Consider the following 23,770-nt stretch of genomic DNA (forward strand, 5'->3'; position numbering starts at 1 on the left):
CAATCAGATTATTAACACTGTATCGCCCTACCTTTTGGAGGCCCCGCCGACCAGGTTGCTGGACCAGTTGCGGATGTTAGACCACATCGTGAGCGGCTGCGCGTTCACTGGGCTCTCGGCCGCCGGGGTGGGAGGCCGGGGGCCATCTGAGGGCCCGCACGGTCCCGGGGGCCCTCCCTCCACCTATCTGCAGCCACACTTTGTACCCTGACCACCCACGACCCGCGGCGCCGGCAGCAATGAACATTAAACTAAGCGCATACAATTGTCTGCGAACGAATGGCAGATTGACGCCAAATCTGGTGCTATCTTTGATCAACTACGGCGGGGGTTTATGACATAAGAATTTATTGCTGTCTGACGGCAGCGCTCACGGAATATAGAGGTAACGCGACCTCAGTGGCCGTAGATAGGAGTGGCACAACTTTACAGCCTTGTGACACTAGCACCGGCGTCGAGTACACAATATGAACGGCGTACTACGAGCGGGAGCGTCAGCTCGCTCGTAGAGTGCGCCCGAAAATCAATGCATCTACTCCGATGACATCAAATCAGTCCGTAGAACATAATGCTCCCTGGCAAATGCGATCAAACGTTTGATCATTTACCATAGCGTGTTCGTCAATCGTCCAGCCCCGGCGGCAAACTGATCGCATTATTTATCCGTGTCGTTTCTCCGTTCTACGTCCACACTGCTCCTCCATCGTACCTACATTTCCCTCTTATCACACGTCAAATCACCGTGTACGCTATCACCCGATTGTTGCAATGAAAAATGGGCCATTTAAGTCCTCAGTCTTCTTTTACAGCACCGTCGCTGATAACCGTGCCGTACACTATGAACAATCGTCGGACCACATTCCTCGTGCCCCTCACGCCCGTCGCCCGTGCATGCAGTGAAGATAGCCGCTTTTTGAGCGCGGTTTTCCGCGCATTCCCGGGGCGGTTTTCGGGCGAATTTGTCGGCGGGTGCGGTGTCACCGCACAGGCGGCCCCCGTCCAGTAACGGTCGGCCCGCTAACGGCCGCTCCCGTGATCGACGGGGGGCACCGCGCTGGAAAAGACGCCCCACACCAGGAGAAAGGGGTGGCGCGGCGGCCGTTTTCCTTACACGACGCTCCGCGGCACGCGAAGGTTGTCTCACCCGCGCCCCGGCGCCGGTGAGGCACCACTGAGGCACGTGGTCGTAGAGACACGGTCAGAGTGTGAGGCAAAACCAGAGTAATCGAAGGAGACGGCCGCGTCTCTGGAGACACGGGATGCGGCACTGCGAGAATGTGATGCGAGATATTCAGCCAGGAAGGTCGGTATACTCGACTTCCGAGAAGATGAAACTGGGCCATGCGGCAACCCAATCAGTGGATGGTGCTGAGCGACAGATCATATGTAGATAGGTGGAGGCGAAAACGAGGAGAAACGTTGCGTATGGCTTTAATAAGTAAATACTTTACTCGCCTTTTAGACTTGGGATCCACGGACAACTTTTACTAGCTAATTAAAATGGGCACAATGGTGAAGCTCATCAAAGCATATGTTTCCGGGTTTCAAACTACAGTTTCAAGGCTGACAGTTGAACTAATCCGTTAGCCTATTTATGCTTCATTGAGCTCAGTTTACCGTTAATGACGCTGGAAGGAGGATCAACGGTCAGATTTTGTAGCGGAAGAATCGTATTCCTTAGCACTGCACCAACAAGAACTATACTGTACTGGTGACCAATTCAAGGATAAATTGCAACAAAATAATGAGGCGCTTGGTGGTAATGTAGAGGGCGGGCGGTGTGGTGTTCCCTGCCCAGTCCCCACCTAACCCCAACTCTGAGCCAAGGGAGCCCAGAACACTCACCAGGGCTCTCGGACGGCATCGATGAAGGCCTTGGCCGGCTCCAGCAGCTTGTTGGCGGCTCCCATCACCATGGTGGATTCGTTGGGCGGTGGTCACCGCGGTCGTAGATGAAACACGCGCTCTCAGGGTGGAACGGAGCGCTGTCTACCTCTGTCGCACTTGTAACCGTGACTGTTGGTGCGATCGGAAACCGCCAGCAGTTTCCAACCTGAAAACAAGGAGAGATGCTTTTCAGTAAAAGACCATACTATCACCAATGGTTGAGAATCAGGTCAACGATATATCATAAAAGGAGTTGTGCCATCATTGATATTAAGCTGGGACCTGGCAAATCCACCTTTAACATTAGATTTATAGCCAAATTCTAACCCACATGTCTGAAAAAAAAACAATTAGTATGCCTACACTTCGTAAAAAACCGCATGGATGAGGCGAATTCGGATAGCTCCCTCAGTAAATAGGACTGTGGACGGACTGGATCCAGTTTATCCACGCGGCAGACTCCCGCCGTGCAGGGGCGGATATGGATTCAGTTCCCGAGCTGTCGGTGCTTTGCTGATGGGGAAACACCTTTGCGTGAGTCTTAACTGCAAATAAATGTTCGACAAAAGCGTACATTACAATCAGCTCCATGGATTTGGTACCCTCCCAGCTGCCCGACCTGGCACCGCCTATGCCGGCCGGCCGCACGTGACACCCTCGGGCGATGGGAGGGCGGCGGCGCCACTGACGGCACGCTCCTCAGCACCAGCAAGGCCCTAGCGCCAGGGACGCCAGGCGCACTGAGCTCAGAGGGAACTGGCCAGAGACATTAACACTGTGATGGCTTTGGGAGAATTACTAACCGATCACATCAGTCGACAGGGCCGGTCATTTGTCGGCATTTTTCAATTATGTTAGTTTTATTTATCATAATGCTTTTGGCTCTACAGCCATGCGTATTGCGTACATATTCAGTAGGTTCGTAAGGTGTATTCAGAAGAATATGGCAAAGTGGTAAACGATAGACAAAGACACTGCAATGCCTGTCGAGTCTTGATTTATTGGGATTTCGGTATAAATAAATAGCGTAACTATTTCCACGTAAAGACCATTATCTACGATAAATATCTCGACTAGCGAGGAGCAAAACATGCATATATGTATTAGTAACAAAGGTACATGAAAGCAAAACACGCTGTTGGTTGTCGTCCGTTGATAAGCAGTTGGTTTACATAACGATATATTTTGTAAGTCGGTCAGTTGGCGGCTGTTTGTTCGGCCTAACCGCCTCGTACGTATGAGGAAAAAAGAACCAGGAAGTTCCAAAGAACACCAGTGTTTCAAGGCTATTTCTTTTCCACCGACATGGTATAAAAGAGCAGGCAATGATTCTATTGTTCGCAACAAATGCTCAACTTCACAAAGCTCTGTTCGGTGTTTGGTGTCCAGTATTGGCGCCCCTCCAATCGATAGCGTCGCGCTCCTAGATGATGGTGGGTGGCGCCCCTCTGTCCAGTGTTGGCGCCCCTCCAGTCGACGCCCTGGTCCTTCGCAAATTCCTGGGTACGCCACTGTAATCACGCCACTTCAAACAAAATTTAGCATGATTTGGAGCTGGGCTCATGCAACCACAAAATTAAGTTGCCTGTCAAAATTAGTAGTTTCGTAATTTATTTGAGACAGGCAGCAATGAAATTTCATTAATGATTAATGCCTTATCACAGTACGAAAAACGTTAAAGAAAAGCGAAATAATGAGTATAGTGACCCACTGTGGGCAACAGATGCCGTTCAAATGAACATTTTAGGCTGAACAGTTTAATGGCATCGCTGATGATGTCTAGAAAAAAATACTCTCAATTTGCAGCATTGCCTCTGCAAGACATTCTAAATTAGAATTTCTAATGTGGGCAGAGCAAGTTTTATAGACAGCTTTCAACCTGAATGCTTACTTATGACATACCACATTGGAATTAGCCAATGCGGTATAAAGCGGGAGAAATAAGCTGTGTTTCGCTTATCATTTCAAGCTTACGGTCGCAACAGCTGACTAACATCTGTATCGCATTTATCATGTGCATCGTTTATGCAAGAGCGCATTACGTATGCATAGTTGCACCAAATTTTATCGGCAACATTGACTTTGATATTTCGGAGTCTTTCACTTTTACCGTTCCATGTTCACAATAAAAACATGTTTTCAACGTTCAATGTTCACGATAACACATGCATATCATTGCATGAACACTGATCCATCTGGCAATGAATTAGCGCCACCAAAGGCTCCGCATTCCACAACCGATTTCGGCAATTAATCCCACAGGCTGCAAAAAAAAACTCAATCTTCTCAAAATAAAGTCCATTACCAATCTCGATGTATAAAAACAGTAAATAAAGCTACGATTTAAGTTGAAGAAATAAGAATCATCAGAACATTGAATGCAACGATAAACATCCTCGAACTCTTCACAAGTATGTCACGGTCGAAACATGCATCCCTACAATGTCCGGCATTTCCGAGCTCAGCAAATTCGAAAGGAATGGCGCGGGACATCAGATAACCTCATTGTCATCTTAAACAAAAGTTGCAAGTGAAAAGTGAGTTTACTTTCTGCTGTGGACCATACAAACTTACTGAAAGATATTGTACTATATAAGCTAGTACTATAGGCAGTACTATGGGTATGTGTAGCGTTAGCAGCATACTGCTAAGCCTGTTGTCCTGTCATGGTGGCGTTTCAGTCATGGCAGTGGCGGCCTAATTACCCTAAAGAACGCTCGTCCCACCGTCCCACGGCGATAACATCGTCCTTCGACCATCCGCAAAAATAACACACTTCGTGCACGGAATGTGGAATAAAGTGGACCACTTACAATGGCGAATAAATGCGGTAAAATGTCACAAACTTTTTTGGACATTAGCTGCATGATCAGGAAACGGTGCCATGGATCCTCAGGACAAGGTCAAAATAAGGTTACCGAATAGTTACGGTTAAATAGGCCTAAACAATGTGAAGTATACACAAATAATGGTTCATACATATTGTGTGGGGTCATAATGTACTACGATCTTCTGGACAATTTTCGCAGTTAAATTCCTTTTTCACCAGCCCTTATTTGCATGACCAATGTGGGCGCACAAGAAGTGGCCTATTCGCACGCGGTGTATTCAAATGTTGACCGGTTATGTAGTTTTAGATATCAGATTTTAAGGTGATAATTTTAGCGAATGATTCATAGAATGGCACTACGACAAAATCACGGCACGTCGGCAATGCTACCACATGGTCTAAAGGCAAGAATTTGAGCTCGAACTAAAAAAAAAAAAAAAACGAATTCCGATTGCATAGCATCGTCCGATAAGAAAGGAGTGTAAGAAGACCCAGCTACAAAACAAGCGAAGGTGCGAGCATTGAAGGCAGACGCACAGGAGAATACAAGGAAAACACACGGTGAAAAAAGATATTGAAACCAGGCGAACTCTCAAAGAATTACGGACTTTCCAAGTGAATCACGGCAGCGCTACAATTATATCAAACTTATTCAGACACCGGACTGGACGCGTGCAAGGCGCATCTTTTTTGCGCCTTTTTCGCTGTTCCGTACGTCAACTGCTAGCTCCGACCATTGCGATACACATCAAAAGCACTTTCAGGACATCATTTTCCTGGTCGTGTAGCATTGTAGCATATGAGTCACGGCGGCGACACTATCAAACTCGAACTGCAGACAATGAAGCGATTGTTTCAGACGCGTCAATTGTCTGTCCTAGTTTCAGAGGTAATTAGCTGAGGTCACAGACGACACCGGGCCGCAGGTACGGCGTCGGACTGAACCGGTGACAGTTGACGACCGACGTCTTCATCGTGTCGCTTGTCAGTTTGTCAATCACACGCGGCGAAACGGGACGTGCGCGCGAGCGGAGCCGGGCGGGAGGCAGAGGGAGGGGGACTGATGGTGGGGAACGGCGAGTGACGCAACAGCACGCACCACTGCAACGCTCAGACAATGCTCTAAAATACTCGGGAACATGTGTTAAAGATAACTGAGACACCGTGTTGCGTTTAGTCAGAATGGTGAAAATTGGGCCATTTACATTAGCGGGTTTTAGGTGCACAGGAAAATTTCCTCAATAAGATCATCCAATTTGATGTCATTATGTTTTGATGAAATTATGATTAGTATGTCAAACACCACAGCGTGCTGTGATAAGATCCAAATTGGCGATTCAGTACAGGCGTAAATGGGTAATTGAACGCGTTGTTTGACTTTAAATGAATGTCGATTAGCGACTTGCTAACTATTAGCAGTTGCGATCACAATCCGGAGAGGGTTAGGGAAAAAGGAAATATGAGCGGAACATGAAAAATGAAAAGTGAAATCATCGATAATATAAATGACTACAAAATAGCTATATGTTAATAATAGACATTAACAAGGTAAAATGTGACGCTAGTCTCACTCTCAAGTCCCACCCATAACAATTAAAAAGCAGTTAAATAGCGCTTATAGTCAGGCATATGAGCACATCCCGCTGCCAGGAATAGGTAACACTTACGGGCCCAATCTTACCAATGCCGTAAATATGATTTGGCAGCGCTGGCCAGACTGCCAGAGAATACGCATATTTTTTATAAATGTGTGAGCGATGCTGTAACTACGCAGCAAGCACAGCAGATTCTAAATCAAACAAAATTATTTCAGGAGGAAACAAATTTTTCCTTGCCATGTAGCAACTAGTAACCAGTATAACGCCTTTTGGGGCGACTAACGGAGCGAGCGAGAGGGTGGGCCTTGCACGTGCGAAATTTCGAGGGGGTACCTCCAACTGACTTGTGCACGGCACCTTACCAACCGGTCTCTAGCGATGTGCCAAATTTGAGCACAATCGGCCCAGCCGTTCTCGAGATCTGGAAGCGGCACCCTGCACGTGCGCACGTGCAAAATGGGTCCCAACTGACTTGTGCACGGCACCCTACTAACTGGTCCCTAACTGTGTACCAAATTTGAGCGCCATCGGTCCAGCCGTTCTCGAGATCTGGAAACGACCCCTGCACGTGCGCACGTGCAGCAGCACCCCAACTCTGACACATTGATATGCAGTGCCTAGTGGGTGCCTACCTACATGCCAACTTTCAGCGCAATCGGCCAAGTAGTTACCGAGATATTGCAACAATTAGAAAAGTGACACCTCTTCGTTTTGCACGTGGCACGTGCATAAGGGGTCACCCACATGCATGGGGAATAGTCCAATACTTGGTAGAAGGAATGAAGCTACCCTACAAAAATTACCGCATGTAAATCGGTCAAGTGGTTGCTGAGATATAAGCCTCGTAAAAGCGTCCGCACGGCCGGCCGGCCGGCCGCTCATACTCAGAAATTTCCGTTATTCTACGTAAGACTCCGCTCGCTTCGCTCGCTCCGTAATAAATAAAACTTTGAATTAAAACCACTGTCTTCTTTGAACAACGATAACTTTGTGGTATCCAGCAATCTGCAAGGACACTTTAATTAACGCGAAGCATTAACCCTCGCCGACCAAGGGGGGGTTGCCGCCCCCATAGTTTTTTTTTCGCGATAGCTCCGAACACACTGGCGATCTAGAAAGCTGAAACTTGGCATACCTGACCTTTGATTCAAGCCAAATGTTTTGACACCAACCGCATTTTCGGGTCAGGTCAGGTCACTGACCTATGACGTCATAAGTGAATCTCTGCACGGTCTTCAGATGTCGCAACTTCGCAACGCCCTCACTGCCAGAGGAGCTGGCACAGGGAAATGAACTTCCAGGAACAGGGAACTTCCAGGATCTAGTATCCATTACGAGTCTCACAGCTTGTATATCTCGGACTTTCCCTAAAGGTCATATAAGGTCCGGTCATTTTCGTGACATCACCATAATGTCAATGGGGAAAAATGATAACTGCTTTTCTGGCGCCGGGAACGATCTCCAACTATCTCAATCACACAGAATCGTGATTTGATGCACTCCTTGCAAGGCCAGATGCGTCACTTTTGAAATGCTGGCCTTGCGTGACGTCATTTATGACGGCATTTGGGTCATATTAGTTTTTCGTCAGTAACTCCGGATCAAATTGAGCTACTTAGGAAGACCTGCCGAATCGAATGATATTCAACATGACCTCCTTCGACCAACTTCGTGACCTGGGGGCGCTGATCTGACCGTGACCTGAGGTCAACACCCTAAGTTGACCTCACCCAAACAAAAAGTATATCATTTGACGCGCCTGAGCGAGGCAATACGATGCTGCCAAAATCGCGGCTCTGCGGCCGTTTTTGCGAAGTTATTCACCAAAAACATAACCGTACCTGGGGGCACTTGACCTGACCTCAGAGGTCACCGGTTGATCTAGGACCTTAAAATCGGGTATCAGTCTCTGCGTCTCGTAACGGCACACACGCTCGTTTTTCCGCGACGCGCTACCTACACCAGGGGCGAAACGGCGAGGGGGGTCATACCCGCCTCCCCCCTCGGCCGGCGCGTATGTAGAAAACCAATAGGTCCGGCGAGGGTAAAGCGCAAGATTACTTTACTACTCAGGTTGGTTCACTAGGGAAATAAAGGCGCCGTAGCTACGTCACGGATTTGGTAGCAATCTGGTAGCAATTTTTGCAGACATCAATGGCGCACGTGTTGTTTGATCGTCGCCAATACTATTTTAATGCACTATTTTGTTATTTCACTGCAATGTATTGTACATTACATTTGAAAATTAAAATAAAGAAATATTCGTAACCCAGCAAGTCAGTTATTCTTTGAGGCAGCACTCTGTCAGCATTGAGCCTTCAGAATGTGTTATTTGATAGACTTTCCCACATTTTCTACTCTTGTGGAAAACTGTCTTAGTCATCAAAAATGTATGCACATATGAATAATTAGAACTTCATTTTCAAAGTTTTATAGAAACAAGATTTCACATTACATTATCATAAGGCTACCTGTCCATTTCGTCCAACCAATTAAATATTCATCCAGCAGAAGGCAGGTACCTCTGAGAAGGTACTGATATATCTACACCAATATTTCAGGAAAATGACAGAGACTGAGAAGCTATTAAAACTTCAGCGTATGAAAGGGATGTTATGGCTTATGCACATTGAAAAACATCAAATAATGCTTTTGAACCATCTCATTCACCAGCACACATCAATCCGGTCCAGATAACTTGAAAATAACCAAGCAAAAGCCACATTCTTCAGCAAACTATGAGAGCTATCTGATCCATGCTGCGTTGAAATAATTGAAAATCGCCAAAATCAGTCAAAATATGACAATTAAATTAATATGAACTTCACAAAACTCCGATTTGTGAGGCAATGCGCAACAGAAATGCGAGGGAATATGGTAGTAATCTGGTAGCAATTATGAAGGATTTCCCCTGTCGCTGATGAAAAAACACTTGAAACAAATTTTTCAACGCAGAGGAAATCCTTCATTATGAGTTGCAGGGACCATTTGATTGGCCCATTTTAGATAAATATAGGCCGAATGTTTCGATTTCAACCCCATTTATCGTAATGAGACGAATCCATTGGCTTAGTGGTACGTCTTTTGAACACATGTAGGCCTTAGATTTCTCCTTAGCCCGTCTGAAACACACCATGCTTTGCATGCATTTCTATGGGTGAAGGAAAATTCATGCGCCGTGATGACGTCACGGTAAAGGAATTCTGAAGCTCGTGAACGGGGGCTGCGGTAAAGCGTAGCCAATAGGCATTCTTTTTTTCGAAAGATACGCGAAGGATGAATTATTTTGCTGGTGGAAACTATCAGCCTCTGGGCAAGATGGGCCCGGAGGATATTGCTGGTCGTCTTCCACTATGAGGCTGTACAGCTATTTTCTTCAATCATTCAGCCGATAACAATAATCACTTTTATGCTGTGCATGCCTCAAATTGCCCTGGTTGCGTCAGGTCCTCTAATGCTCAAACTGCGCACTAAATAGAGTCAATAGCCAAGACACATAACCACTTAGAATTGGCTTTGCGACCTTACAAGTTACCATGACTGTCATACCATTATTTTCTCAATTCGCTAACGCCCGTGCGCCTTGTTGAATGTCGCTTCTCAAACCCCCATGACTGTCCAGGTCCACCGAAGCACCACGCGACTGAAGAGCCACCTACTGGGCATGTTGTGCACCAATAGTTTCACGAGTCCACGGCACTATCAGTGGTGGCGCGCAGGTGCATCTGGCTGACATGAAAATATTCATGTCGACAGGGCTAGCGTCTAGCCCATGTAAATCTTAATCAGATTCCATGTTGTTCATTACCATTTTACGTAATGCACAGTGCATTATGCACGAACCCTGGGCAGCAGGTTCAGCTGAGCGCCACCAGGGCGCGCTGACCAGCAGCGGTGCAGCCTCAGGTGGCGCTAGTGTAGCCAACAATGTTAGGGCGCCCAAGCAGCCAAGTGTTTTGACAGCCTAGCTCTCTCGGAACAATGCATCCTGAGCTTCCAAGTCTCATGGTCCGCGTCTTCAAGAAATATTGACTAAAAACTTTTAAAAATGCAGTTCGATAACTTTGGTACTTATTCCATATTCCATGAAATGTATTCCTGTAGGTATATTCCACAAAAAATGTTTCGACCATACCAAGATCTGAAATACGTCTTTCCAAGCTACCAAAGCTCAGATGGCAAGACTATTCATTACATTTATACCTATTGAGCCTGCAGGCTGCAGATAACAATTCTCTCTACCCACAGGACCAGTCCATCCACATTCCACATCCTTGTTCATATCACCTTGTCCGGGCTGGCGGTCAGAGACACTACACTGGTGGATCGAAGCCCAAAAGGGCCATCACCTCCGCGGTGACCGGCTGAGTGGCGAGTGCGACCTGTACTATCAGAACGCTACCTTTTTAACGGAACGGACTCGACCACTGTGGCGTACCTGTTTGTGGTTGAGCAAGCCAATTGTCTCACCGGTCTCTCTCGGCACTCGTCATTTTTCAGGTAAGTAGGTATACAAGCATTACAAGTAGAGAAAGGACTTTGGTAAATGAATAAGAGCCATGCATTTTTCATCAAAGATGTTCCCCGGTCACGATTCGGGGAGAAAGCGCCCAAAGTGAAATCTAGGAAGTCCACAAGCCGCTTCACATTGACATAAATCTGCAATGGGCCTTTCGGTAGGTCCCTATATTTTGTAGAAATGCCTGTTACGACGAAATTTTAAAGCCTAAGGACTTTGGAATGTCAGGAGGCTCCGAGGCTTAAAGGGGAGGTAGCAATTAAAAATAATGATGGTAGTTGAAGATGAAACTAGTCAACTAGACCTTAAAAAGAATAGCACATTTTTTTAAACATCACCAAAGGTGATGTTTAAGCCAGAGCCAGAGCAATGAACAGTAATATCAATCACCAAAGGTAATCTCAAAAGAGTAAGAGGTAGACCATTTCCAAGCTCACTATAGCCGCTAAGTTCACCTCGGAACCCATTTCAGAAGAAGTGACCAGAAGCGCAAGGCACCGGACAGCTGGGGCTGCAAAGACTGGAAGCCATCCCCGCGTACCGATCACAAACATCGACCAGCTATTCGACAGACAATTCACAATACACATGGCCATAAGATGTGTAAAAACCAAACAGTTTTCACCATACCAGTTTTTGCCTATGTTATTAGAAAGGTAAAATAACCGAAGTCCTCGATTACCTGTGCAGGTTGGACGAGCAGGCTCAGACGGCTGAAGTCTCCCGAGCCAATGTGTTCTCCAACTGGGACGGATGAAGCTCCACAGGTCCGATGCGCTCACCACGGGTCCCCACCAACTACTGACCGCCAGTCCCCCCCATCCGGCCGACCATCACACGCGCAGCATCACGACGTCAGACGGCGGGCGTGTGACGATCTACGTCACGCCCCTCCCTCACTGCCCCCTACCAGGAGCGGCACCTTCAGACCCGGAGAGCACACGCCGGTCACGCGTGGTCGTGGTCAGTACGGAATAGCCGTCACAATCGTCCAGAAACGAGAAACAGTCGGCGTGGAGGGGTGTGACTGTCACCACAGACGTCCGAAAAGACGACAAACAGGACCGAACTGAGCCGAAACACGCAGTGGTCTGATACAGACGCTAATTGGTGCTGGAAAGGAACAAAAACAGCCGACGTCTTAGAACTCAGCCCTACTCCATGCGTCGGCTATTTTCCTATATCGGAAGAAACTGACACAAAGTTGCGACCTCGTGTACCTCCTGTCTGTGTTAGCAACGCTCAGAGGCCGTAATGTGTTTATTCTGTTGATTGTTCTCGTTTACAGTGCTGGTCATCATTTCCGCCCGCTCGAATCGTTCCACCGGGTTACTGACTGTGTGACTGATCTACTAAAGCCAGTCAGGTGATGACTTCCAACTGCTTCAAGGATCGGCGATCCGTCGTAATTTCGCAATATGGACGAACAAGTGGTCACTGACCCCAGAAGTAGGCGAGTGAAAAGGTTTCACCAGACCAGTGAGGAAATATGTCACAAAAATGTGAGTAGCGCAGTGAGAACCATGATTGCTAGTCAGTACCGTGGAAGACTGTGCAATGTGTGCTGGCTGACAGTGTTATCTCAGAAAAAGGACGCGTCTGGCAGACGTCACCCAGACTGTAAAAAAACACACACTTTAAAATAACGTTTAGGAAGTAAAAGTTGGAGGCGGCAGGCGCTCAGCGAATTAACAGGTAAAGATCAGGATCTGAATGGAAAAAAATCATTTTTAGGCAGTTGAACTATGGCAGACGTGTTTGGTAAAACGGTATTTAGTTATTGATCAGTTTTCGGGACTCTACTTAGCTATGGCGATTTTCCACTAATAGAACCAGTATAACGCCTTTTGGGGCGACTAACGGAGCGAGCGAGAGGGTGGGCCTTGCACGTGCGAAATTGCGAGGGGGTACCTCCAACTAACTTGTGCACTGCACCCTACTAACCGGTCTTTAGCGATATGCCAAATTTCAGCGCAATCGGCCTAGCCGTTCTCGAGATCTGGAAGCGGCACCCTGCACGTGCGCACGTGCAAAATGGGTCCAAACTGACTTTTGCACGGCACCCTACTAACTGGTCCCCAACCGTGTACCAAATTTGAGCGCAATCGGCCAAGCCGTTCTCGAGATCTGGGAGCGCCCCCTGCACGTGCGCACGTGCTGTAGCACCTAAGCCTTAACACATGCAGATGAATTATCTGATGCAGACCTAACTGTGTACCGAGTTTCAATTCAATCGGCCCAACCGTTGTGCCGTTATTGAGGTTGCAATTTTTGGGGTTCTTAAAAAATGTCCAACTTTACCACGCGCCACGTGCGATGGTTGGCAAGAACGCATGGTGGCCATCACACCACATAACTTTTACGTCCAAGTGACATTCAGTAAAGAAGACCGCTTGTCAATCGGATGTCCCGTTCCTAAGATATTAGCTTTTGAAAAGCGTCCCCACGGCCGGCCGGCCGGCCGGCCGGCCGGCCGCTCATACTCAGGATTTTCCCTTAACCCGCGCCCCGTAGGGGGGGGGGGCCGAAACGGCCCCCCCTGTCCTTTTCCGTCGATATCTCCTAAACGGCTAGAGATATCGCCACCAAACTTTCAGGACCCCTCCGGGCATCAATTTTACACATTGTGATCAAAAATTTTTCCAGAGGCTATGATAGGTTGGCCACAAATGACGTCAGAATGACGTCATGTTCTGCCATTTTCGACCGAAAAAAGACCTTCGCGAGAAGAGCTGTCAGGCCTACAGCTTTGAAGATACAGAAAAATGATCGACACATAAAAGTTGTAGAATTGACAGGGCTACAAAACTGCTATCTCGGATTTTTGAAATTTTCGAGTTTTGACCCCCAAAAATCAAAAATGCAATTTTTTGGATATATTAGCCGAAAAATCCAGAAAGTTTTTTGAGTTTCGAAAAAACCGGAAGATATGTGATAGTACCTACCGTCTTCTATCTACATACCAAATTTTAGATCGATACCTCGTTTTTTGGCCAAGTTATAGCGAAAAAACTGTTCAAAAATGATGACGTCAAATTTTCAAACTCAATTTTTTGCAATTCTAGGCCACGTAGGGTAAAACAAAGACCACCATTGGACTCCCCGTGACGAGCTGCATCGAATGGATACCCATTTTATGCCAAAATATCAACTTTGAAATTTGACCTAATTTGACCTGACCTTGACCTGACCTTCACCAAAACGTGACCTAGGCTGGTCCCAAAGGCTGCCTGACCCACATAATTGCATTTGTCATGTAGAATGGACCATAAAACATGTATCACACGACACTTTCATATTGTGACCCCCAGTGACCTGACCTCTGTGACCTGACCTGGTGTAAGTGACCTCAGATAGCGAAGTATGTGTTGGACGAACAATGTCCCATCGATGGTTTTCAATAATTTACCAATTTACTCGATTTCACAACACATTTCTTGAAATGCCTGTGAACGGTGAAAATCTGACCTTTGACCTGACCTGTGACGTCATCGGTTTGACCTAGGTCAATAAAAGTCGGTCACAAGGTAGTTCCCCGGTGGGGCTATCGAACACCGTTTGAATCTTGAAAATCGGCCGGTAAATTTCCGAGATCTTAGGGGGGGCCGAAACGCCCCCCCCCCCCCTACGGGTGGTAGGGTCCGCCGGTAGCCCTACGGGGCGCGGGTTAATTCAGTATGAGACTCCGCTCGCTTCGCTCGCTCCGTAACAAAATAGCATTATAATTTTGCGGTGGCAGCGTTTTTCGTCAACATAAGTGAAAAAAAAATCAATTTTACACTAATTAAGCAACAAAAATAACTGATTCACCGACGGCCCGAAAAAAGATGATTGATCAAACGATGCACGACATGCCACACAAACCAGGTAAAAAGCGACTGCAACGCAGGCCTTGCGACTAACTGAGAAGTGGGACTCGTAAGAAACATCAAAAGTACTGAACAATCTTATTCAGCATTCCTTACAGGCGCTTTGTAAAAAGAAAGACAAATGAGGTGTTCGTTTCGTATTTCGAGGAAGTAGCGTTCCTCTTGACAACAAAGTGACAATAAAAGTCGGTAGGACAGCAAATGTAACTTCAACAAATAATGTTCTCCCAGAAAAAAGGAGCTTCTTGTTGGTTCTCTAATAACGTACCTGGAAATGAGCTGCTCTAAAAAGACAAACGAATAAAACACAGTCATTTGCAAAAAAAAAAAAACTTTATAGAAATGTTGCCAACTGCATGCGTGCCACGCAGAGCCGAAGAGTTTTCTCTATACAGCGTAATATGTTGCGCGCAATAAAATGCTTTGAACTTTATTTGGAAAACTTTTAACAAGCGCCACCACACTGTGTGGTGCGTTTACTGGCATGAACAAGCACTGAATCCATCATCAGCGACCGTTTTAGTTAGGTATGATTGTTATAAAACATTTGACAGGAAGTACTACCTCGGGATGGCCTACGAACCGATCTTCGGTAAACTAACAAGAAACGTCACATCCTGGGGCTGCCAGGGTATCTGGCGTCTGTCACGTTGTTAAAAAGACCCTGTCATACAATCCAGCCCTGGCAAACGGCTGGAGGTAATCAACAGTCCCAATCTCTCCAGCTGACACTTCTCACTAATTAATTCTCACTCCTCATTCGATGAGCCAACTAACCTGATGTTCAGTGCGTGTCCGGCCGGATGACAGGACCAGTGACGGCAGTGCTGTGTGGCGGCAGGTAGGGTCGGGACCAGCCCCCCTCATCTGCCTCAGTACAGAGGTAGACTGGTGGCGCGCACCAGCGGCCGGCTCTCGTTCCCCTGCAGACTGCCTTCGTTTGCATATGGGCCTCCTCTGCGGGCCGACCGGCCGGCCGGCCAGGAGGCCCGCCCCGCGCCCCGCGCGCCGCCGCGCCGCCGCTGTTCGACGCTAGCCGCCCCAGGGCGATGGAATTCAGAGGCTGTTTGCCGAGCCGGCCGGCCAGCCATCGGCAATGGCTTTCTCCGAACGGGTGATGCGTGCCGCCGATATGCGACCATGACGTCCAGCCGAGACTTATCGGGGGACATGCTCGCTTACAAATTCGCCACCTCGTCTCGGCGCGGAGTGACCCGTCCAGAGCCGGCCATTAGCATACTATGGCGATCGGTGTCATTAGCATAGTACGTGAGCCACCGTGCGGTTATCTGAAGGCCGGAGGCGGGCCGTACACGCTCACAACTGATGCTCAGAGCAGGCATGAATTATTAACCGGCTGTTTGGGTGGTGGCCGCAGCCGCCCAGACTGCTCCGAGTTCAGTCATCTATAGTTAGACGGTTCCTGGAATTATTAGCGCCGATCTCCAGAACTCGATGCGATAGTGATTTGGCGTAGCTAGAAACCATTGTGGGAAATGGGTGGCCACAGACGCACAAAAGGGCAATGAAGATTTTCAACTGACCATGGAAAATATGAACGGAAAACCGTACAAGACACATGATTCCGTACGAGACACAAGACAAACACATGATTCGATATTCAGAGAAGGACCATGAACATGAGAGACGAACTAGAGCGCGATAGAACGCAAATGAGGGCCACGACTCGCTCCAAAAACAGCTAGAGCTCAGGTCAACGAGGATTTGCAAAGCATGCGCATGTATGTAGGCGGTTTCGCCAAGTGACCCTACTGGGCTGTCCGGTCAAGGGGCCCCGATTCTGCTACATGACACGGCCCCTGAGGACCTTGACAGGTCACGCTGGCCCCTCTGATCTTGCCCGATATCTGAACCGTTCACTGGATCTCCTTCCAGATGCAGAGGCCCCTGCAACGCATAAATAACTGTGTACATTATTGTGCTGCGACCCTTTGTGTGATGGATCTCTTTTTGGAAATGCAGGCCCCTGCTGCGTACAACATCGGACCACACAAGTTCCACGGACTTTTCTCAATGGTGATGGTCATGCTGGTGGAATTTTATGGTGGTCAAATTTATCTCAGAAAAGGCTTGTAATGTATGTATGCAGTTAGGTCGGAAAATAGTAAAGCAAGGTGAAGCACCTTGTGTGAACAAGTTGGGTCGGAAACTAGAGCGACAAATTTGTTCTAAGCATACTTCACATGCGTAGAAGATATGCAAATCGAAGATACATGTGAGGCCTCAGCACACCATACATAATCATGTCGAGTAAGGTTTGACGACAGTTCACACCCATATGTCAGCTGTAAATCGCAAGATGCGATCGCTGGGTGACTTGAAGGTCATCAGTGTGACGTCAATGCAGCAGCTCAGCATGTTCTGGACATGACGACCAACATAAGCCATCTCATGTCTCCAAGACACCCCTGGAGAAAGGCAGACGGTATACGACACCGACTACTCGGCCCATGAATTCGTCAGAGCGGTTAGAACGAGCAGCATCGGAGCGCCATCCGACTCTGGGGACGCTGGCGATTCATCTTTGATCATTGTGCAATACGTTATGAGACGATCAGGATACAGCCGCCGACAACGATGAGTTAGTTGACTTAAGGACCAGGTGTTCAACCAGACATTGCTGGAGCCATAGATAACATGATAACATGATTATGTTATCTATGCTGGAGCATAATAAGGCGCTCCAGTCAGCATGGAAGAAGCGCTTCACTTTTCGTGGATTGCTCATAAACCATTAATACATTCACATTGTGTAAGTCATGAATCGCGCATTTAAGCATCGCAGAACCACGAATTAAGCGAGAATCAAACCCAAAGGAAGTTTCGGCATCTGCAAGCACTGCAAGAATTTGCATGCCTACAGTATTTTGTCATCGCAACGCCATCTCTTTCGCGCGTCAAAAAAAAAGTTTAAGCACAGATGCTTCATGCTTTTCATATTAGAACAAATACCTTCTGAAACATCATTCTACAAGAGGTATGACGTCATTAGACCAAAATAGGCCGTCGGCGAGGCTAAATCTGCGGACCCGGAGCCGGACGCTACTGGTGGTACTTGCAGTGTTCAACTCCTAACGGGGAGCGGAGCGAGCCGAACGAAAACCGTGAAGTACCAACAGTCCGGCACGGCTAAAAACAAGGTGATACCTAGAGATCCTGGTTCATGCACGAGGTATGAAGCTAAGGTAGTGCTACTCTTCAATGGCAGAGGTGAAAACATCGGCGTAGGTGCATTGGTCAGACCGGCGTTCGCAAAATAAAGAAAATGCCGTTTTCACTTTCGACTTAATATTTATATTTTGATAAAATAATGTTGTATTGGATGAAAAAGGGCATTATTCTCGTGAAACATACATGGATAGCCAAGGAAATTCCATTGAAAGGGCTAATGCAAACTGAGAAGCATGCACGTATTTTGAAATGAGGCCATACAAGAAATGAGAAGCTCTTTGGCGAAAGCTGATTTACAACCTAGTCCAAGATAGCAGTTTCATTTGTAACCGCTCCCCTCATCTTTCAGCTTCATAATGGGACGGAGCCTGACAGGGAGGAACATTAGTCGTTAGATAGTTGTGACTTTCTGACGAGCGGCGACAAGCATAAAATGAGGATAATCGTTAAACAACAATATAAGTTGACCGACTAGCTAGAAATGTTTTCAACCTCCAAATATGGCAAGTTTTATAATACTACAACTGCTTCGTTGAAGAATAAGGGATAAATGAAGAACATAAGGAGGAATAATAAAAACTCAGGCTTGTCCCTTATGTCCAATGTCCATCCTGAAGTCAATATAATGTGACTTCTAATCATGAAGAAAACGAGTTTATAATGCATTATATTCAAAACAACCAGCACTCACTACGAAACCATAACCAATCAAATTCGTTTGCATCTGTCACACTAATACATTATGCAACGGAGTAGATAGTGGTTGCGGTTGTTAGGCAAATGTTTATCCAGCATCCCCCTTGTGCCTACATGCACAGAGTTGCCGGGAACAAAAACCTGCTGCGGGCTGTAACACAATCCGCGAGCGGTGGAGACGTTTGAAACCAGAGAAATAACTGAAGAGGAGCGACGGGGCCATGCTATGCACCGAAACCACGGACAAATAAGATGGCATTCAAACATGAAAACCACAGGCTTCTCGCCAATCTCAAACAGTGCAACTGACATCAGCAGCCACCTTTGAAGGAGTTGATCTCCAGTTGCATGTCATTGGTTTGTGAGCTTAGAGTAGAGCTGGGTTTCCAAAGCAGTTTCCGTGACTTCAGTAAGACGTAGTTAATTCAATATCTGTAAGAAAAATATGTTGGCTATGAAGCTCCAGCTATGAAAGTTTTGGACAACATTAATGTAAATATCTTCCACAAAAACACACTACAGGATTTTCATTTCCGCTTCCGTTAGGTGGTGCGAATGTGTCGTAACATTTCAAGCATTAAGATTAGAAGACGACCTATCCTTGCTTTTGTTTAGCGGCCATCGCACTAAGGTAAATCTGCACAGCCTGCGTAGTTCATCTGAAGTACAAAATTTGCATGTACCTGGACAAACCCATCCTTTGAGAAACTCTTATAAATGGCGCAGCCATTATTGGTATGACTAATAGATGTCATGAATTACAAATATGCTGCGACGTAGCTGCGACAGAATCACTCGAACCAATAAAAAATGACGCAGAACGTTCCATGATGACAGTCCGACTAATAGCCAGCCATCAGTATCCACTAGCCGGGCGGCGACGGTCAGCCGTCCGCGTCCCAATCGTACGGCCAGTTAGACCCCCAGATCACCAGCTTTATTGGCTCGATGTAACTGACGGTCAGCTAGGCAGTCGACCTCGGAAACGCGGCGATGGGCATCGATTGACGACAATCACGCGACGTCTCCGAACACATACCATGAGTCACCGAATCTTCGAGAACTTGGCTGTTGCAGGGACATGAGTCAGTACATAGGAAGACAACCTGTATTTTGATGAGATCCATCGTCTTCAATTGTGGTCTCTGGTTAGATATAATTTGGAAGCTAGCAACATTAGCGCAACCGAAAGTGAAATGTTTTAACGAACCTTTCAGCTCCGAATGCTGAGATAACTAAACAGGGACATGAGAGAAGCGTAAAAGATGTTAATCACTGAATATGTCTAGATTGCAAGGAAAGCCGCATGCATGATCAATGGATTAGACAGCCATGGGTACGCCGAGGCGAGGTCACCTGATGAATACATTCATTTGCTCTCCCTTTTGAGCCGGCAGTTGCTTATAAAAGATGCTGAGACGCTTCCATGGCTTCCAGCAGCATATCAGCCTCAGATGAAACGTCCGCAACAATCGGCAAACCCCATTTTAAATGCACCATAGGCATTACCTTACGGCAGCGCCCAAGCATGTTGCAGTCCGCAGCATACCCTTGGGAGGAAAATATACATCATTTAACGTTTTCACGCTCATATTTCTCCCTTCTACAGCCTGCAGTCAACGCATTGACACTCTGACAGCTCCGCCAGCCAAAACACTTACGACACCTGCTCACCTGTTGATAGCAATACACATGTTCACGTGTACAGGCGTGTGCAGGCGTATTGTGCACACGAACATCTGCCTCGGCGTCCTTGCCCGGACACAGCGCGACATGTCCATCTCGCATGTCATGAATGGACTGAAATACTACCGTCGGGGACGCCTGCAGATTATGCGCCGAGCGTACGTTTACAGCACAAGATCTCTCACAACGCTCGTATGCAATATTCAGTGCTGTATATCGGCGACTGTATTTCACTACGAGCTGCGCTCTGCGCAGTCCATGGCAGGTCCGATGCTGACAGCGAGATCGAACGGCCGTGGCGAAGGTCAGATGCGACAGTTGTGGCTACATGTGAAGGACAAACAGCGGCTTCTAAATCGGAGAGCGGCCATCTATCGCCCACGAGCGATACTGTAATGGGCAGGACCTTGTCAACAACAGGATTTATCGCACTGACAAGAAATATCATCATGCGATCGCTACTTTAAAAGCTACAAATTGCCGCCTCCGCATAAACGGTATCCGACAGCAGGCGCCGTACTGCAGCTATGAACGCCTGCAGTTAGACTATCCCGCAGTACACCGGCGGCGCTGCCGCCTGCGGATAGACTGTACCGCCGGGCACCAGCCGCGGCCGCCGGGCTGCCGGCCGGACCGGACCGGGAGGCCGGCACATCCGCCTACCACCCGCAGTGCGTGCATCACCCCGTGTCATGGGACCGACAGGACGGAGCCGCGCAGCGCGGAGCGGATCGCCACGACCGGATATTGGCGCAACTCGGGCGCCGCTTTAACCGCCCGACGGCTCCACCGGTCAATTCGAGGCGCCGTCGGCCGCCCGAGGCGTGGACCGCCGCCGATTGTCGCCACGGGCTCACCCCACCTGGCCGACAGGTCAGGGGAATCCAGACTGTGTGGTCGAAAAAAACTATGTGTGTTATGTCATCACAAGATGAGAGATACCATATCTTTCTAGTTGAGGTTTATTTGCCATTGGGTCTACAGTGCAGGGATATTTCTATCTCGCACTCCTCTGAAATGCAAAGATAAGAATTTGTTATCTCTGCATCCCTCTGAGATGCAAAGATAAGGTCTCGAGGGTTCGTAGCGAAAAATCAAGAGTTCAAGTGATGATGGGTCAATAACCGAACGACATTGTTTATGGATGAAACTTATCAAATAAGAACAAACTACTCTGAATCTATTTTTACATATATGAATGCATTTAAATATCATATTTTATTAATTAAGAATAAACCTCAACATAGAAAGATATAGGATTCCTCATGGCTCACTCGTGGAAGATCGGATATCTTTTCCTCGCGTGTTACAGAAAAAACCTCGCTCCTTCGTCGCTCGGTTTTTCAGTAACCCGCTTGGAAAAGATATCCTTATCTTCCACTCGGAGCCATGAAGAATCCTCTACATATGTCTTATCAAAACACTCAACGGTGGATAGTTCTGGATGGGTAGAGTAAAGCTTCATTTTACACATAAATAATGTTAAGTTTAATAGCTACCGACTATGTGAAATAATCATCGCAATTTTTGTTTTTGAGCAATTATTGCAAACAGGATGCAGTCCACAAAGGCCATATCAATAACATTCTTTGACTTGAAACCGATCCAATTTGTTCCGCCCAGATTGAACAGACTCCTTTACCTGAAACTTTCTATTACAATGCACCAGTTTGTCATTTAATCATTCAATTACGCTGCCAGTTTAATATCAAACAAAATAGCGTCCCTCGGCTATCTTCCAGCAATACGTTTAGGTACACCAATGCAGCCTATATCTCCTTCAGGCCCAGCAGCGCAGTCTCTGCGGGTATCAGACCTCCGGGTCGCCGAGTCAAACCCATCACGGACACCACTGATGTCCGAGGCGTCCCGCTCCCGGAATCACCGGTTGGCGATACGACACGGTCACACATCCCGCGGAGAAGATAACCCTGGGGAAGAGCTTCTGTTAACTCGCTCACTGAGCCACACCGCACCGGTTCGTGGCTGCTTTACGGTTGGATCGCGGCGGCTCGTCGCACCCCAGGTCGGTCGATTCGCTCATCACACGCACTAAGCTCTAGCGTCTCCATAGGGGAGAGAGGAGGGATTCGCGCGGGAGAGGGAGAGAGAGAGAGAGAGAGAGAGAGAGAGAGAGAGAGAGAGGGGGGAGAGAAAATCGCACGGAGGGAGGAGGGAATTGCGTCTGCTGCGTCCCAGCACCACCCACTGATGCACGTCGACAGCCCACTGCACCTGGACAGAGCTAAATGCGTCTGCCGACAGCCTGATGGGCCAGTCTGGCGACACGCCACTGCACTCGGAGGAAGGCCCCGGGGAAAAGTTAACTCCGTTCTCTCATGGAATAGTCAAAATTATGCTCTCTTGGGTTTTCCGCGGACATCATTTTAGTTTCGTAAGTGAACTCACCAGCAGATGCGTTCCGTCCGTAAAATCACTATGCATCAACGGGCAAAGTCAGCCGGCCTCCAAATAAGCATAGGATTATCGCGAACACACGGAGTGACACATGGCATCTTCACCACTGCAGTCGTGCGCGACGGGACAGCGGAGTGCACCCGGCGACGGCAGAGGTGCCGGTGCTGAAATGGGCACCCGGCGACAGCATCAGGGGGGGCCTCTCAAGGATCGCCTCGCCTCCGCCTCCGCCAGAGCATCACCTCCGCTTCTGCAACACTGAGCAGCCGCATCCGTCCTGACAGTCATATCATGGAGAGTATAAGCCATGAAGAGAGCGACAGCTCCCACCCTCCAGCACCTTCCAATGAAGGCCAGCCTGCTACGAAGATGCCTACAAGTCGCAGGCCCTACCGGTATTCTTACAGTGAAATGTGAATGTTATTCACCAACAACCCACCTGCAGATCAAAAATCAATCAGCCAACGTTGAAGCAGAGATGGCCACGTATTTCAGGAAGCCAGGAACGTTTTTCAGGATGATCGATGATGACCGTGTAACCGCAAAGTCGCAAAAGTACCACTTAAATATTCGAAAAGTTTCGCCAATCCAACATCTGCCCCGTTCGCAGCCGAAACATACGGCGACGGTACGCTGACAGCCAAGGTCAGCGAGTGCCCACACATTCGTCCTTAACCACTTACGGGCGATACAGGTGCACCACGGCCCAGTCAGCTGGTCGTCCGCGCTGACACCTGGGTCAGGTCAGCTTCCGAGAACCACGGGGCGAGAGAAAGTCACCAGGTGGACGAGAGAATCAGCGGTTACATACTGCGTGGGGATTCTGCAGCAGTTAATTAAATACATCTATTCATTCGAGAAAAGAACACGGCCAAATGAGCCCAGCCTAGAATACATTATTCACTACGAGCATGTTCCTAATGGACCGCTAGAAATCGAAAGAAATCCTGCCCTCTGTCTTGGCACACCTTTGCACGTCGGTGTCTTATACAATATGCGTGATTACTATCAGATTCGTGACACATTCCAGTGCATAAATACATGAAATTCATGAGCAGTGAGACAGCAGGTTGGG

At 47.7% G+C, this 23,770-nt stretch overlaps 1 protein-coding gene across 18 annotated transcripts in view; it reads right to left on the reverse strand.

Annotated features, from left to right (window-relative positions):
* LOC122377567 (sodium bicarbonate cotransporter 3-like) overlaps nucleotides 1–23,770 on the reverse strand; it is a 118,736-nt gene that overhangs the window by 62,560 nt on the left and 32,406 nt on the right. For 4 of the 18 annotated variants that reach the window (XM_043357752.1, XM_043357730.1, XM_043357718.1 and 1 more), the window contains exons 1-2: nucleotides 15,481–15,593; nucleotides 1,846–2,053 (exon numbers count right to left, since the gene is read on the reverse strand). In XM_043357752.1, the coding sequence (XP_043213687.1) occupies nucleotides 1,846–1,916 (71 nt within the window). In that variant the 5' untranslated portion in view covers nucleotides 1,917–2,053; nucleotides 15,481–15,593. Of the gene's footprint in view, nucleotides 1–31; nucleotides 143–1,845; nucleotides 2,054–11,516; nucleotides 11,647–15,480; nucleotides 15,663–23,770 lie in introns of those variants that run through there. The other 14 variants (XM_043357745.1, XM_043357740.1, XM_043357747.1 and 11 more) reach the window with 6 other exon arrangements.

The sequence above is a fragment of the Amphibalanus amphitrite genome, unplaced genomic scaffold, assembly GCF_019059575.1.
Source record: "Amphibalanus amphitrite isolate SeventyFive unplaced genomic scaffold, NRLGWU_Aamphi_draft 000047F_arrow, whole genome shotgun sequence".
NCBI classification, from domain to species: Eukaryota; Metazoa; Arthropoda; class Thecostraca; order Balanomorpha; family Balanidae; genus Amphibalanus; species Amphibalanus amphitrite.